The sequence below is a fragment of the Octopus sinensis genome, linkage group LG24, assembly GCF_006345805.1.
Source record: "Octopus sinensis linkage group LG24, ASM634580v1, whole genome shotgun sequence".
NCBI lineage: Eukaryota > Metazoa > Mollusca > Cephalopoda > Octopoda > Octopodidae > Octopus > Octopus sinensis.
The window spans coordinates 12,716,489-12,731,638 of NC_043020.1; the positions used below are offsets into that span (position 1 = coordinate 12,716,489).

The 15,150-nt window shown below is 41.8% G+C and overlaps 1 protein-coding gene across 1 annotated transcript in view; it reads left to right on the forward strand.

The window, feature by feature from the left end:
• Positions 1-15,150, forward strand: part of LOC115223940 (rho guanine nucleotide exchange factor 3-like) — a 99,303-nt gene that overhangs the window by 6,836 nt on the left and 77,317 nt on the right. The window contains exons 2-3 of the mRNA XM_029794685.2: positions 2,305-2,392; positions 13,137-13,202. Coding sequence (XP_029650545.1) covers positions 2,305-2,392; positions 13,137-13,202 — 154 coding nt within the window. The remainder of the gene's footprint in view (positions 1-2,304; positions 2,393-13,136; positions 13,203-15,150) is intronic.

Below are 15,150 nucleotides of genomic sequence, written 5' to 3' on the forward strand. Positions count from 1 at the left end.
AAATGAAGATAATAATAAAATTAAAATTAGGGAATGGGTTTGTATTTGTATGTATATGTGTGTATGTGTAGGTATGTATAGGTACACATATGTATATATATATGTATATATATATATATATATATATATATGTATATATGGACTTGTGTGTGCATGTGTGTATGTAGATGTGTGTGCATGTGTATGTGTATGTGTGTGTATGTATATTTTTGTGTGTATATGTATGTGTGGGCGTGTGTGTATATATACATGTGTGTGTGTATGTGTATATATATGTATATATATATATATATATGTATATATATATATGTATATATGTATATATATATATACGTATATATATATGTGTGTGTATGTATGTGTGTATGTATATGTGTGTGTGTGTATATATATACATGTGTGTATATGTATAAGTGAGAATCTCCTTATTTACCTAAAACTCTATTCTTCTATATATTTTTTTATTCTTTTATTTATTCTTTTATCTAATTTACCACTGACTCCTTGACCACTCCCCCAAGTATGATATTTTTGCGCTATGCCTACCCCCAAAAAGTCCCCCACCACCACCCCGTTAAACCTGCCTAAATGTATAAATGCCAATACAATTCTTGTTAACTAGCTTCCTGATGATTTCTCTTGAATGAAACAGTTCTAGTCCTGTAGAAGCTCCTTCTATATAATAAATTAATATATATATATATATTATATATATATATATATATATATATCCGCTCAGTCAAAGTCAACTCTTGGTCACTCATTGGATCAGTGTCCTCCAGTCAGTTCTATCCTGGGCCGCTTCACTCAGATTGGCCATGTCCATTCAGGTATCACTCCTGATGGTGTCAAGCCAGCGGGTTCTTGGTCGGCCTCTTGCCACTGACCATTCCGAGCATGATATCCTTCTCCAGGGATTTTCCCCGCATAATATGACCAAAATATGCCAATCTACGCTTGGTGATCCCAGCTTCTAGCGACATTTTCGGCCTGATCTGCTTAAGAACTTCTCCATTGGTGAAGCATTAGCACACCGGGTGAAATGCTTAGCAGTATAACGTCTGCTGCTATGTTCTGAGTTCAAATTCCGTCGAGGTTAACTTTGCCTTTCATCCTTTCGGGGTCGATTAAATAGGTATCAGTTACACACTTGTTGAAGTAATGGGCTTAATCCGTTTGTCTGTCCTTGTTTGTCCCCTCTGTGTGTAGCCCCTTGAGGGCAGTAAAGAAATAAGAAACTGAAAGAAGCCCATTGTGTTTGTTTGTCCCCCTGCCATCACTTGACAACTGATGCTGGTGTATTTATATCCCTGTAACTTAGCGGTTTGGCAAAAGAAATTGATAGAATAAGCACTAGACTTACAAAGAATAAGTCCTAGAGTCAATTTCTTTGGCTAAAACCTTTCAAGGCTGAGCTCCAGCATGGCCACAGTCAAATGACTGAAACAAGTAAAAGAATAAAAGTATATATATATTTCAAAAGGCAAAATCAAGACAAAATTGGAAGCGCATTGTGACCAGCGGTGTATAACAGCAACTGATGGCCTGCTCCATACTGTCATATATGTGTGTGTGTGTATATATATGTGTATATATATGTATGTATATGTAAGTATATATATGTGTATGTATGTATGTGTGTATGTATGTATGTATATATGTATGTGTATGTATATATATGTATGTGTATGTATGTGCATATATGTATATATATGTATGTATCTATATGTATGTATATATATGTATGTATGTATATATGTGTATGTATGCATGTATGTGTATATATATATATGTGTGTGTGTACATATAAGTGGAGGCGCAATAGCCCAGTGGTTAGGGCAGCGGACTCGCGGTCGTAGGATCGCGACTTTGATTCCCAGACCCGGCGTTGTGAGTGTTTATTGAGTGAAAACACCTAGAAGCTCCACGAGGCTACGGTAGGGGATGGTGGTGATCCCTGCTGTACTCTTTCACCACTCTTTCTTCTGTTGGCCTGCTCGCTTAGCCAGCGGGGTGGCGTCATTCGAAGGCTAAAACAATGCGAACGCATCGTGACCAGCGATGTGTAACATCTGATGGTCTGGTTGGTCACGTGAGCACATCCCGTGACCACGTGATGTGTACATATATATATATATATATTCCTTGCAGCAAAACATTTCACTGTAGCTCTTTTGCATTTAGCATTACTGACTGTCACTCACTCCATTTGTCATTTTAGTTTCCTTCCACCGGCGTGACTGGAGTATGACACATTGTGTTTTATAATTAATTTTTTTTTCATATTTTTTCTCTTTCCTTCAGTTTTTGCGAGCCTGCTATCCCTAGTTACAGGAGGAGGTTCTCTCTGTCATCAGCTGCCAGTATCATGGATCTTACAGAGTTGACATTTGTAAGTAGAAACTTTTACTTTTTAAATAATTCTCTGTCATCCAGAGGGAAGGCATTTTAGCCCTAGGTTAGATTTGATTAAAAGATGCAGATCTTTTCGGTTTGAGCGGCAGTTTTTTCTAGCGGTGTCATATGAAATTGTCACCCATAATTATGACCCTAGTATCAATCTATTGCATTTCAATCTGTTTTAGGGTTAGGGGTGGGGTGAAGAGTATCTTTTTTTCTTCAGAAATGTAAATAAACCCAATCTGTTTCTTAAACGAGGGACATATTCGTATGGCACAGAATGTTTTTTTTACCTCAATAGACGTCAGTGATTGGTTGAAATTGCAGAAATTGAAGGAAAAAAACAACAAATATCTTAGAAACTATAGAATTTTCTCAATAAAGCCAAGAGAAAAAGATGTTTTATAAACACATTCTACCAGTATACGAAGTTTAAAATTTTTTAGTTACCTAGAAATTATGTTAAAAACTGCCGTTCAAACCGAAAAGATCCAAAGATGTCCTTCCTGGTTGCTAACCCTGCTCTGTTTCCAAGCAAGGCAATATTTCTCATGGCTAGACGTATTCTCAGAATATTAGAAATGAGTGACACTCATTTGCAACTATCACATGACATCAACACAATGGCCCAGTGGTTAGAGCAGCGGGCTCGCGGTTATAGGATCGCGGTTTCGATTCCCAGACTGGGCGTTGTGAGTGTTTATTGAGCGAAAACACCTAAAAGCTCCACGAGGCTCCGGTAGGGGATGGTGGTGATCCCTGCTGTACTCTTTCACCACAACTTTCTCTCACTCTTACTTCCTGTTTCTGTTGTACCTGTATTTCAAGGGGCCGGCCTTGTCACTCTCTGTGTCACGCTGAATATCCCCGAGAACTATGTTAAGGGTGCACGTGTCTGTGGAGTGCTCAGCCACTTACACGTTAATTTCACGAGCAGGCTGTTCCGTTGATTCGGATCAACCGGAACCCTTGTCGTCGTTACCGATGGAGTGCTTCCATACACATAGCTCCCCATGCACGTATACAAGTTTTTTTTCCAGTTTCCGTGTCCCAAATCCACTCACAAGTTCAACCTAAGTAGAAGACACTTGCTCAAAGTGTGATGCTGTGTTGGACTGAACCCAGAACCATGTGGTTCGGATGCAAGATTGCCACACTGAGCCCATCCCTTGTAAAACTTCTATACCTACTACAGAAGTTGGGGTTCAAATCTGCAACCTTATGAAATATTAATAATAATAATAATAATAATAATTGTGTACAGTGCTCAGGTGCACTACAACTCATCTAAAGTGTATATATAATCAGGTGTAGTTTCGGCGGATTTCGGAAAGCATGAGGGCCTTAAAGGATGCAGTGTCATGACAGTCAAAAAGGTGTTCAGTGTTGTTGTTGGTGAGGTGGTTGATAACTTTGTGGGTGTTTACCAAATCCGTCGCCAGATGCCGGAGCTTCAGTGAATCCATGCCCAGGGAAACAAGGCGCTCAGAATATGGCAGGTGTCTGATGGAGGGTATGCGTTTGGTTACACGTCTCTGGACAGATTCCAGGAGGTCAATGTTCTGAGCAAGATAGGGGTTCCAAACTGATGATGCGAATTCCAAGTGTGGTCATACCATAGCTGTATACAGTTTTAAATAGATGGCTGGAGAGCGGCTAACAAAAGTCTTGCTGAGTGTTCACTGGGTTGCCACTGTCTACAATAGAGTTGCTTCTAAACCATGCGACCTGTATAGAATTTAGTGTGCTTGGTCAAGGGAGCTCCTCTATGCCAAAGACTTTGTTGTAGATGAATTCTTAACCTTTCGTTACCAACCCGCCTGAAACTGCCCCTGGCTCTGTAGTACAAATGTCTTGTTTTCTTAAGTTTTGAATTAAAATCTTCCACCAAACCATAGCCACAATTTATGTTCCTAACACAAGCTTGATGATAACTAAGTTATTTTACTAAATTCTTAATTAGATTTTAAGTAATTGAAAGAAACAAAGAACATCTCAAAATAAATATGGTAACAAAAGGGTTAATAAAATTCATCATCATCATCATCATTTAGCGTCCGTTTTCCATGCTAGCATGGGTTGGACGGTTTAACTGGGGTCTGTGAAGCCGGAAGGCTTCATCAGGCCCAGTCAGATTTGGCAGTGTTTCTACGGCTGGCTGCCCTTCCTAACGCCAACCACTCCGTGAGTGTAGTGGGTGCTTTTTGCGTGCCACCTGCACAGGTGCCAGACAGAGCTGGCAAACGGCCACGAACGGATGGTGTTTTTACGTGCTACCGGCACGGGGGCCAGGCGAGGCTGGCAACGGACACGAGCGGATGGTGCTTTTACGTGCCAACGACACGGGGCCCAGGTGAGGCTGGCAACGGACACGAACGGATGGTGTTTTTACGTGCCAATGGCACGGGGCCCAGGTGAGGCTGGCAACGGACACGAACGGATGGTGCTTTTACGTGCTACCGGCACGGGGGCCACGCGAAGAAATTTCAGGTGTGGCAGTAAACATTAGAATCAAGTTAATTTAGAGTTAATTTAGCAAATACCCAAGTATTAGCAAGCAGGAAATCAGGGAAATGGCCTTGTTCAGTATGTAGAAAAGGTGTAGATAAAAAAAAGGCCAGGCGGTATGCACCGTGCAAGCTATGGACACATGAGGTGCAGTGGAATCGCAGGCATGTTATTGTAGACTGTTTGTGGAAGGTGTGCAGGTACAGTAAACACTAAGAATATACAGGAAATGGATTTCCTCAAATATCGTTGCCAGAGCAGCTAACTGGCTTCTGTGCCTGTGACACGTAAAAGGCACCATTTGAGCATATTTGTTACTAGCATTGCTGTACTGGCACTTGTGCCGGTGGCGCGTGAAAAAACATTCGAGTGAAGTCGTTGCCAGTGCCAATGGACTGGCTCCTGTGCAGGTGGCACGTAAAAAACACTATTTGAGCATGACCGTTGCCAGTACCACCTGACTGGCCCTAGTGCCGGCGGCACATAGAAGTACCCACTACACTCTCGGAGTGGTTGGTGTTAGGAAGGGCATCCAACTGTTGAAATTCTGCCAGATCAGATCGGGGCCTGGTGCTGCCATCTGGTTCACCAGTCCTTAGTCAAATCGTCCAACCCATGCTAGCATGGAAAGTGGACATTAAACGATGATGATGATAATGACGATCCAGATGAGTCCTTAGAGGTAGTAAATAGGGTTAGGGTTACCAAATTAGTAGTGGAGGAAGGTGCTCTGAATATGTAATTGCTAGAAAAAAAATCAGTTGGGCAAAGTTCAGAGAGCTTTTACTCTTGTTAATGAAGGGCCTCTCTCTCTCTCTCTCTGAGAGTGAAAAGCAGATTGTATGACATTTGTGTATGGATAGCTATGCTACATGTCAGTGAAACATGGGCTGTGAATGCAGAGGACATGTGAAGGCTTGAAAGAAAGAAAAGCAGCATGCTCTGCTGGATGCGCATTGTCAGTGTGCAGGTACAACAAAGTGTAAATGAGAAAAATTGGGTATAAGTGGCATCAGATGTAGTGTGCAAGAGAGACTGTGCTGGTATGACAGCGGCGAGCTGGCAGAATCGTTAGCACGTCGGGCGAAATGCTTAGCGGTATTTTGGCCGCCGTTATGTTGTGAGCTCAAATTCCGCCGAGGTCGACTTTGCCTTTCATCCTTTCGCGGTCGATAAATTAAGTACCAGTTACGCACTGGGGTCGGTGTAATCGACTCAATCCCTATGTCTGTCCATGTTTGTCCCCTCTGTGTTTAGCTCCTAGTGGGTAATAAAGAAATAGGTATTTCGGCCGCCGTTACGTTGTGAGTTCAAATTCCGCCGAGGTCGACTTTGCCTTACATCCTTTCGGGGTCGATAAATTAAGTATCAGTTACGCACTGGGGTTGATGTAATCGACTCAATCCCTATGTCTGTTCATGTTTGTCCCCTCTATGTTTAGCCCCTTGTGGGTAATAAAGAAATAGGTATTTTGGCCGCCGTTACGTTGTGAGTTCAAATTCCGCCGAGGTCAACTTTGCCTTTCGTCCTTTCGGGGTCGATAAATTAAGTATCAGTTACGCACTGGGGTTGATGTAATCGACTCAATCCCTATGTCTGTTCATGTTTGTCCCCTCTATGTTTAGCCCCTTGTGGGTAATAAAGAAATAGGTATTTTGGCCGCCGTTACGTTGTGAGTTCAAATTCCGCCGAGGTCAACTTTGCCTTCGTCCTTTCGGGGTCGATAAATTAAGTATCAGTTACGCACTGGGGTTGATGTAATCGACTCAATCCCTATGTCTGTTCATGTTTGTCCCCTCTATGTTTAGCCCCTTGTGGTAATAAAGAAATAGGTATTTTGGCCGCCGTTACGTTGTGAGTTCAAATTCCGCCGAGGTCAAACTTTGCCTTTCGTCCTTTCGGGGTCGATAAATTAAGTACCAGTTACGCACTGGGGTCGATGTAATCAACTCAATCCCTATGTCTGTCCATGTTTGTCCCGTTTATGTTTAGCCCCTTGTGGGTAATAAAGAAATAGGTATTTTGGCCGCCGTTACGTTGTGAGTTCAAATTCCGCCGAGGTCAAACTTTGCCTTTCGTCCTTTCGGGGTCGATAAATTAAGTACCAGTTACGCACTGGGGTCGATGTAATCAACTCAATCCCTATGTCTGTCCATGTTTGTCCCCTCTATGTTTAGCCCCTTGTGGGTAATAAAGAAATAGGTATTTCGGCCGCCGTTACGTTGTGAGTTCAAATTCCGCCGAGGTCGACTTTGCCTTTCGTCCTTTCGGGGTCGATAAATTAAGTACCAGTTACGCACTGGGGTCGATGTAATCAACTCAATCCCTATGTCTGTTCATGTTTGTCCCCTCTGTGTTTAGCCCCTTGTGGGTAATAAAGAAATAGGTATTTTGGCCGCCGTTACGTTGTGAGTTCAAATTCCGCCGAGGTCAACTTTGCCTTTCGTCCTTTCGGGGTCGATAAATTAAGTACCAGTTACGCACTGGGGTCGATGTAATCAACTCAATCCCTATGTCTGTCCATGTTTGTCCCCTCTATGTTTAGCCCCTTGTGGGTAATAAAGAAATAGGTATGGCCATATGATGCATATGTATGAAGACAGCTGCCCAAAGCAGTGTTGATCACTGAATGTGGATGGAAAATGTGGAAGGGGAAGATCCATGAAGATGTGGTATGAAGTGGTGAAAAATGATTTTCAAATGGTGAACTTCACAGAGGGGGATGATGAAGGACTGAGATGATGGTCAGTTTGCTGTGCTTGGGAAGACCTGGCCAATTAAGTAAAATCCGTTTCAACTCCACTCTCCCTTCAATTGAGGGGCCTTTGTCTTCCAAGTCACTTGGTGACTCCACTGTTACTGGTACCACATAAGCATGCATCCAGTACACTCTGTAAAGGGGTTGGTGTTAAGAAAGATACCCAACTGTAGAAACTATGCTAAAACAGAGTTAAGCTTCGTACAGTCTTCTGTCTCATCTCACAATTAGAGATCACTTCTTTATGCACCTGTTCTCGCCCATGATGGAAGCACTCCGTCAGTTACGACGACGAGGGTTCCGGTTGATCCGAATCAACGGAACAGCCTGCTCGTGAAATTAACGTGTAAGTGGCTGAGCACTCCACAGACACGTGTACCCTTAACGTAGTTCTTGGGGATATTCAGCGTGACACAGAGAGTGACAAGTCCGGCCCCTTGAAATACAGGTACAATAGAAACAGGAAGTAAGAGTGAGAGAAAGTTGTGGTGAAAGAGTACAGCAGGGATCACCACCATCCCCTGCCGGAGCCTCGTGGAGCTTTGAGGTGTTTTCGCTCAATAAACACTCACAACGCCCGGTCTGGGAATCGAAACCGCGATCCTACGACTGCGAGTCCGCTGCCCTAACCACTGGGCCATTGCGCCTCCATGTTCTCACCCATATGCATCATATGACCATACCAACACAATCTTCTCCTATGCATGTAACATCTGATGCCTCTTATACCCAACTATTCTCTTAAATCCTTTATGTAATCATACATGCACGCTGACATTACCCATCCAGCAGAGCATCATCATCATCATCATCGTTAAACGTCAGTTCTCCATGCTAGCACGGGTTGGACGGTTCAACCGGGGATCTGGGAAGCCAGGAGGCTGCACCAGGCTCTGGTCTTATCTGGCAATGTTTCTACAGCTGGATGCCCTTCCTAACGCCAACCACTCCGTGAGTGTAGTGGGTGCTTTTTACGTGCCACCTGCACTGATGCCAGGCGAGGTTGGCATCGGCCACGGTCGGATTGGTGCATTTTACGTGCCACCTGCACGGAAGCCAGTCGAGGCGGCACTGGCTTCGGCCACGATTCGGATGGTGCTTTTTACGTGCCACCGACACGGAAGCCAGTCGAGCATGTTGGTTGCATTTCTTTTAAGCCTTCTCAGTTCCACTCTAGTCATAACCCATGTTTCACTACCATGCAGCATAGCCATATGTACACTGTCCAGCCCATGCCTGCATGGAAAACTGATTTTAAATGATGATGATGATGGTTCATTTGAAAGCTGGGATCTTTTCCTTTTGAACGGCAGTTTGTAATATAATTTCTAGGTAACTAAAAAATTTTAAACTTCGTATACTAGTGGGGAAGAGTATCTTTTTTCTTCACAAATGTAAATAAACCTAATCTGTTTCTTAACCCTTTAGTGTTCAGATTATTCTGTCAAATGTGATGTTTGTTTATTTAAAATGGTTTGAATTAATCATGCATTATCTTGTAGTTTAGAGATTTCGGTGATGTGATTTTTTAGCTTTAGAACGACATGGTTGGGCTGAGATGAAAGGTGAGATCTGGTCAGTTTCAATATATAACAGGTTAAATATTTTGGCCAGATATGGCCGGTTTGAATGCTAAAGGGTTAAAGGAGGGACATATTCATTATGCACAGAATGTTATTTACGTCAATGGAGGTAATTGATTGGTTAAAATTGCCGAAATGCAAGAAATTTTAGACAAAATATGTTACAACCTATAAAATTTTCTCAAGAAAGCCAAGAGAAAATGATGTTTTATAAACACATTCTACCAGTATACGAAGTTTAACATTTTTTAGTTACCTAGAAATTATGTTAAAAACTGCTGTTCAAAAGGAAAAGATCCGAAAGCTGTCTTGGACATGGATGTATCCCCCATCTCTACTGACTCTGTACAAATTACTGATACATTTTGCTTGGCTCCCTAACATTAATCTCTCTAGCTGCCTCCACCTATAAAAGCTGTTAAGAAAATAGGTTTTCTTGTTTGTTGTTGATGATTTAATAACAGTGTAACAGGATTAAAAAGAGAAAAAAAAAATCTGAGGAAACAAAATCTCCCATGTATGCACAGACTTGTGTATATGTAGGTTAGTGTATATAAAACAATTATGTGCCATGTATAAGAATCTTATCACTGACTACCTTTAGTGACAATAAACCATCTTAAAACAAGCTGTCTAGTAGTGCACTTGATCTTGACCTTAAATTTCTTTGCCCTGAAGATATTCTGTTTATTTGAATGGGAATTATCTTAACAAAAGGCTGCCTTTTTTTTTTCTATTCCTTTTAAATAATTGAAAAAAACCCCAAAAAACATGTTTAATCGGATTAGAGAAGAGAGAGAGAGAGAGCAGCCAGAAGTACTTGCTCACAATTTAACGCACAGCAAATGAAACAGTGAAGAAATATAATTAGTGATCCCTCGTTTATCGCGGTAGATTGGTTACGAGACAGGCTGCGATAACTGAATTTCTGTGAAGTAGTGACACCATATTTACAGTATTTATTTAACGTGTATTTGGACTTTTAACCCTTTAGTATTTAAACCGGCCATATCCGGCCAAAATAGCTAATCTGTTTTATGTTCAAACTAACCAGATCCAGGCTCTCACACCTACTCTACAATGTTATTCTACATTAAGTAATTACACCATCAAGATCTTGAAGATATGAGACGATGCATGATTAATTCAAATCAATGTGAATCAATAGGCATTATGTTTGATTCAATAATCTGAACACTAAAGGGTTAACAACCCACCCATTACAGTAGTCTATTAATAACAAGGACAACTGTTAAGCAATAACACTTTAGATTTAAAAAGATAAAGATTGTTACTGTACTCAACACGAAAGAAGTTGAAGTAAAATTTGGATGGTGACTTTGAAGACCCAACAAATGAAGTGAGCTCATGGCTTGCAGGACGGCCTGTTGTGCTTGAGGAGACCTATTTTGTCAAGTTCATCAACATCAAATAAAAATTGTATGGATATTGTAGTTGTGATACCTGTGCCGGTAGCACATTGGGCCTCACAGAGGAAATGACGAAGACCGAGACCTCTGAGATATGCTGTGACTGTGAAGACCCGCCGAATGAAGTGAGTTCGTGGCTTGCAGGACGGCCTGCTGTGCTAACCTTGGATCGTAGAGTGACCCGCTGTGCTTGAGGAGACCTAGTGAGTCAAGTACATCAACACCAACATCAAAATAAAAATCAAATGGAAATTGTAGTTAAGATACCTGTGCCGGTGACACGTAAAAAGCACCGTCCGAACATGGCACATGCCAGCACCGCCTGACTGGCGTCCGTGTCGGTGACACGTAAAAGCACCGCCCGATCGTGGCCATTTGTCAGCCTCCTCTGGCCCCTGTGCTGGTGGCACGTAAAAAGCACCCACTACACTCACGGAGTGGTTGGCGTTAGGAAGGGCATCCAGCTGTAGAAACACTGCCAGATCAGACTGGAGCCTGGCGCAGCCTCCTGGCTTCCCAGACCCCAGTCAAACCGTCCATGCTAGCAAGGAAAATGGACGTTAAACAATGACGATGATGATGATTTTAATAAGTTGATACCCAACAGACTTAACTTCAGTAGATGGGATCACATATCCAGAGATGAAATAGGTAATGCTTTGAAGGGAAGGATAGCCTAAACTTTAGTAGACGGGGTTGGCAACTCTGGACCATGTTTTGGTCTTAGTAAATCTCTTCAGTTCAGTTTGGGGAAAAGTTGTGAAGTAAGGAACAAAGCAGAGTGTATAGCTTACATAATAAGCATATGGGAATGAACTTGCAGTTCCTCACCGAAGTAGGAACCAAATGTGCTGGTGGCACATAAAAAGCACCCACTACACTCACAGAGTGGTTGGCGTTAGGAATGGCATCCAGTTATAGTTAGTTAGTTAGTTAGTTAATTTGGCTCAAAAGCAAATAGCAAGGCCATGTAGGGGGACATGGAGTTAAGTACAGGGTGGTGTTCATGTAAAGAGTTCGGGCCACTTGAGGTCAAGGGAGGCTTTGAACAAAGCGGTCGTCGGCATCTTCACCATCTCGTCTGGCAGCTTATTCCACGGATCCGCAACCCGGACGGAGAAAGCTCCTCTCGTTCGATTGAGATGAAATCGTCGCAGGTAGAGCTTTTCGGAGTGACCCCGCAGCCAACGCTCTGGAGCAGGAGTGAAGAACAGCTCTTTCAAGAGGTTACACTTTCCGCTTATGATGCTGTGGGCGAGAATGAGATCACCACGGCGGCAGCGTTTTTCTAGAAACACTGCCAGATCAGACTGGAGCCTGGTGCAGCCTCCTGGCTTCCCAGACCCCAGTCGAACCATCCAACCCATGCTAGCATGGAAAAAGGACATTAAACGATGATGATGGTGATGAATTTGCTGCGCAGTAGAAATGATGATGATGATGAAGCTGACGGCAGTGCCCTTTCCTGGGACACTTCTTCCGAAGGTGCAACCATAGTAGTAGCAGCAGGAACTGGCTCTTTTTTGTGAGGCTGCAAAAACATTGTGATAGGAAGTTGCTGCCGCTGCTTCTTTTTCCGTTCAAAGAGCATCTTGTAGGGATTCATGACTTCGTCGACCTTGTTGCAAAATTGCACAGAACGAACCATATCGTCGTCCCATTCCTGTGACCCCTCTTTCAATTCTTTAACCAGGTTGCAGAGCTTGGCCAGCCGTTCCAAAGACTTCTGTTTCTTGCTGTGTTTCTTCTTCTTCTTAAGATTTAATGAAAAATTTTAGGTGTTCATATATCTTTATATATAAAAGTCAAGTTGTGTGTCTGTCTCCTACGATTTAGATTCCTAACTACTCCCACATTTTGCGGTGCAGTTTAACCAAAACCGGGTATCTTATAGTCATGATTCATATCGAGCCTTTCTGGGTATTAGCGTGCGTCTACGATGAGTCTACGATTTTAAAAATAATTTACCATAATTTTTTTCCATTTTAATGCATTTTTTCGCTATTATATAAGGGAAGTAACTTTCTAAAAATGTCTACGATGAGTCAACGATTTAAAAAAAAATTTACCATCATTTTTTTCCCATTTTTAATGCATTTATTTTGCTATTTTTTGGCTATAACTCTCTAAAAATGCTTATATAGTTATTTCCCTTACAAACCTGAGCAACGCCGGGCGATACTGCTAGTATATGTATATTTAAAAAATCCGCAAAGTCGTGAATCTGCGATAATTGAACTGCGAAGTAGCTTAAACTGTGCTCTAAATGGAGGTGTAGTCAAATTCTATTTTATGGACTCAACCATGTTCTAAAGTAAGTCGAAAGGTAAGCTACTATAAATCGGCACAAACTTTCCGGACAACCCAATAATAAAAGTACTGATGTGAAACTGTATTTAAAGTACAAGGCTTCAGGTGATTTAAAAAAGTAATAATTGTTTTTATTTATATTTTCAGAAACGGAAGAGGAAAAAAGATGATGACAGCATCAGTATTCACAGCTTAGACACTTCATCGTTCAAGGTTTGTAGTAGGCTCTTTGCTTGTGTGTGTGTGATGGTTTGTTTGTGTTGTGTGTGGTGGCTGACTATGTTCAGAGGAATTACAACCGTGTTTCGTGGTCTGCTACCACAACAGCTCCTTTATAGGATCCAGTTAGCTCAAGACGTCATCAGGAGGAACCACGTCCCCTACACCTCTACCATTTTGACGTGGCGGGGCCCCCCCACCTTTCGGAGGTGTCTTCAGCTCTGGTGTTGGGTGCATGTCTACTTTCTTCTGTTCCCTGGCCTTTTCGATGTATCGTCAGCCGGTGACTGACTGTCTTGTCAAATTTCTCTCTTTAAATACCTGCCGCATAGGCTCCAGCAGGCAGCCCCAGCAAGTTGTCACGTGACACTGTCTCACCTTGACTGACTAGTGAAGGCGCGTAGTTTTAGCCCACACTTTTTCTAAACGACCGTCACCTGTCAGGCAGCCCCAACAAGTTGTCACGTGATACTGTCTCACCTTAACTGACTAGTGAAGTGGGTTTTGAAACGTGAATTTTGTGATTTTATTTTATTTTGTTTTCATTGACTGCTGGTTTTTTTAGTTCCAAGCCAGCCCTGATTCTGCCATAACCATTCCTTCTTTTAGTCACATGTACATCTAGAATAGGGGTTCTCAAATAGTTTTATAATTATGGACCCTGTGCCAGTGGCATGTAAAGAGCACTCAACATACTTAAGTGGTTGGCCTTAGGAAGAAGGGCATCCAACTGTAGAAGTTGTGCCACAACAGACAATTGTAGTCTGGACAGCTATATTGTGAAACCCTCCAACCCATGCCAGCATGGAAAACATGTTAACTGAGGATGATAATGGACCCTTTTGATTACTGTTTCATTTTGGTGGACCCACATAGCCATTCAGTGTTCAAAAGCTACCGTAAATCCTCGAGTATGGTCTGCCCTTGAGTATAATATGCAGGTGATTTTTAGGGGGTTGTAACTCTGAAAAACCTAAACCTTGTGTATAATACGCACCCCTTCTCTAACTTGAGTCGTGTGTAATTAAGCCAGCAGCACCTAGTCGAACAAACACTTCCGTGCATGCGTAATACATTAATGGTGATGTTCTTAACTGTTATATGGGAATGTAAATATGTTTGCAAATTGTTTTTGTTACATGTTATTCTGTGTTCTGAATACTTTTATTTTAATAAATGTTGCTTACTGCAAGTTATGGATGATTCTTTTATGACTTCATTGCTTTCAGGCTTAGCTTAAGGTATTTTTGCACCCGACATCACAAAGTGCGTCTGAATAAACATTGCCAGACAGCAAATAGAGACTCGGACATTGCTTAGAAAATATTTTTCATTTTTAACCTCGTATATAGTACGCACTAGGGATTTTGACCTTTAAGTTTTGGGGAAAAAATGCGGATTATACTCGAGGATTTACTGTAGTTTTATAGAAGCTTCTTTCAAAATTCCTATTTTGATTTTTCACTCGTTAACTTGTGTATGTTGAATTACTATGGAAAATGTTAGAGAAAGAAACCTAGCTGTTTCTTGCAATACATACCAGTATGTACATATAAAGAAAAACTTTTCCAAGGGCCTTTACAATACTCTCATGGATCCCCAATTTACTATTTTGTTGCGTGGGCCCCAGGGGGCACATAAGATTTTGTTAAAATTTATGCGCAATGAATTAGTAATACTTCTACACAAAGTATTATAATATTTTTTTAAGCAATTCTTGATAATATTTAATTATAAAAATACAGTAAGATTTTTTTTTATATATATATACACTCTCGGAGTGGTTGGTGTTAGGAAGGGCATCCAGCTGTAGAAACTCTGCCAAATCAAGATTGGAGCCTGCTGCAGCCATCTGGTTCACCAGTCCTCAGTCAAATCGTCCAACCCATGCTAGCATGGAAAGCGGAGTTAAACGATGATGATGATGCAGTGAATAGCTATG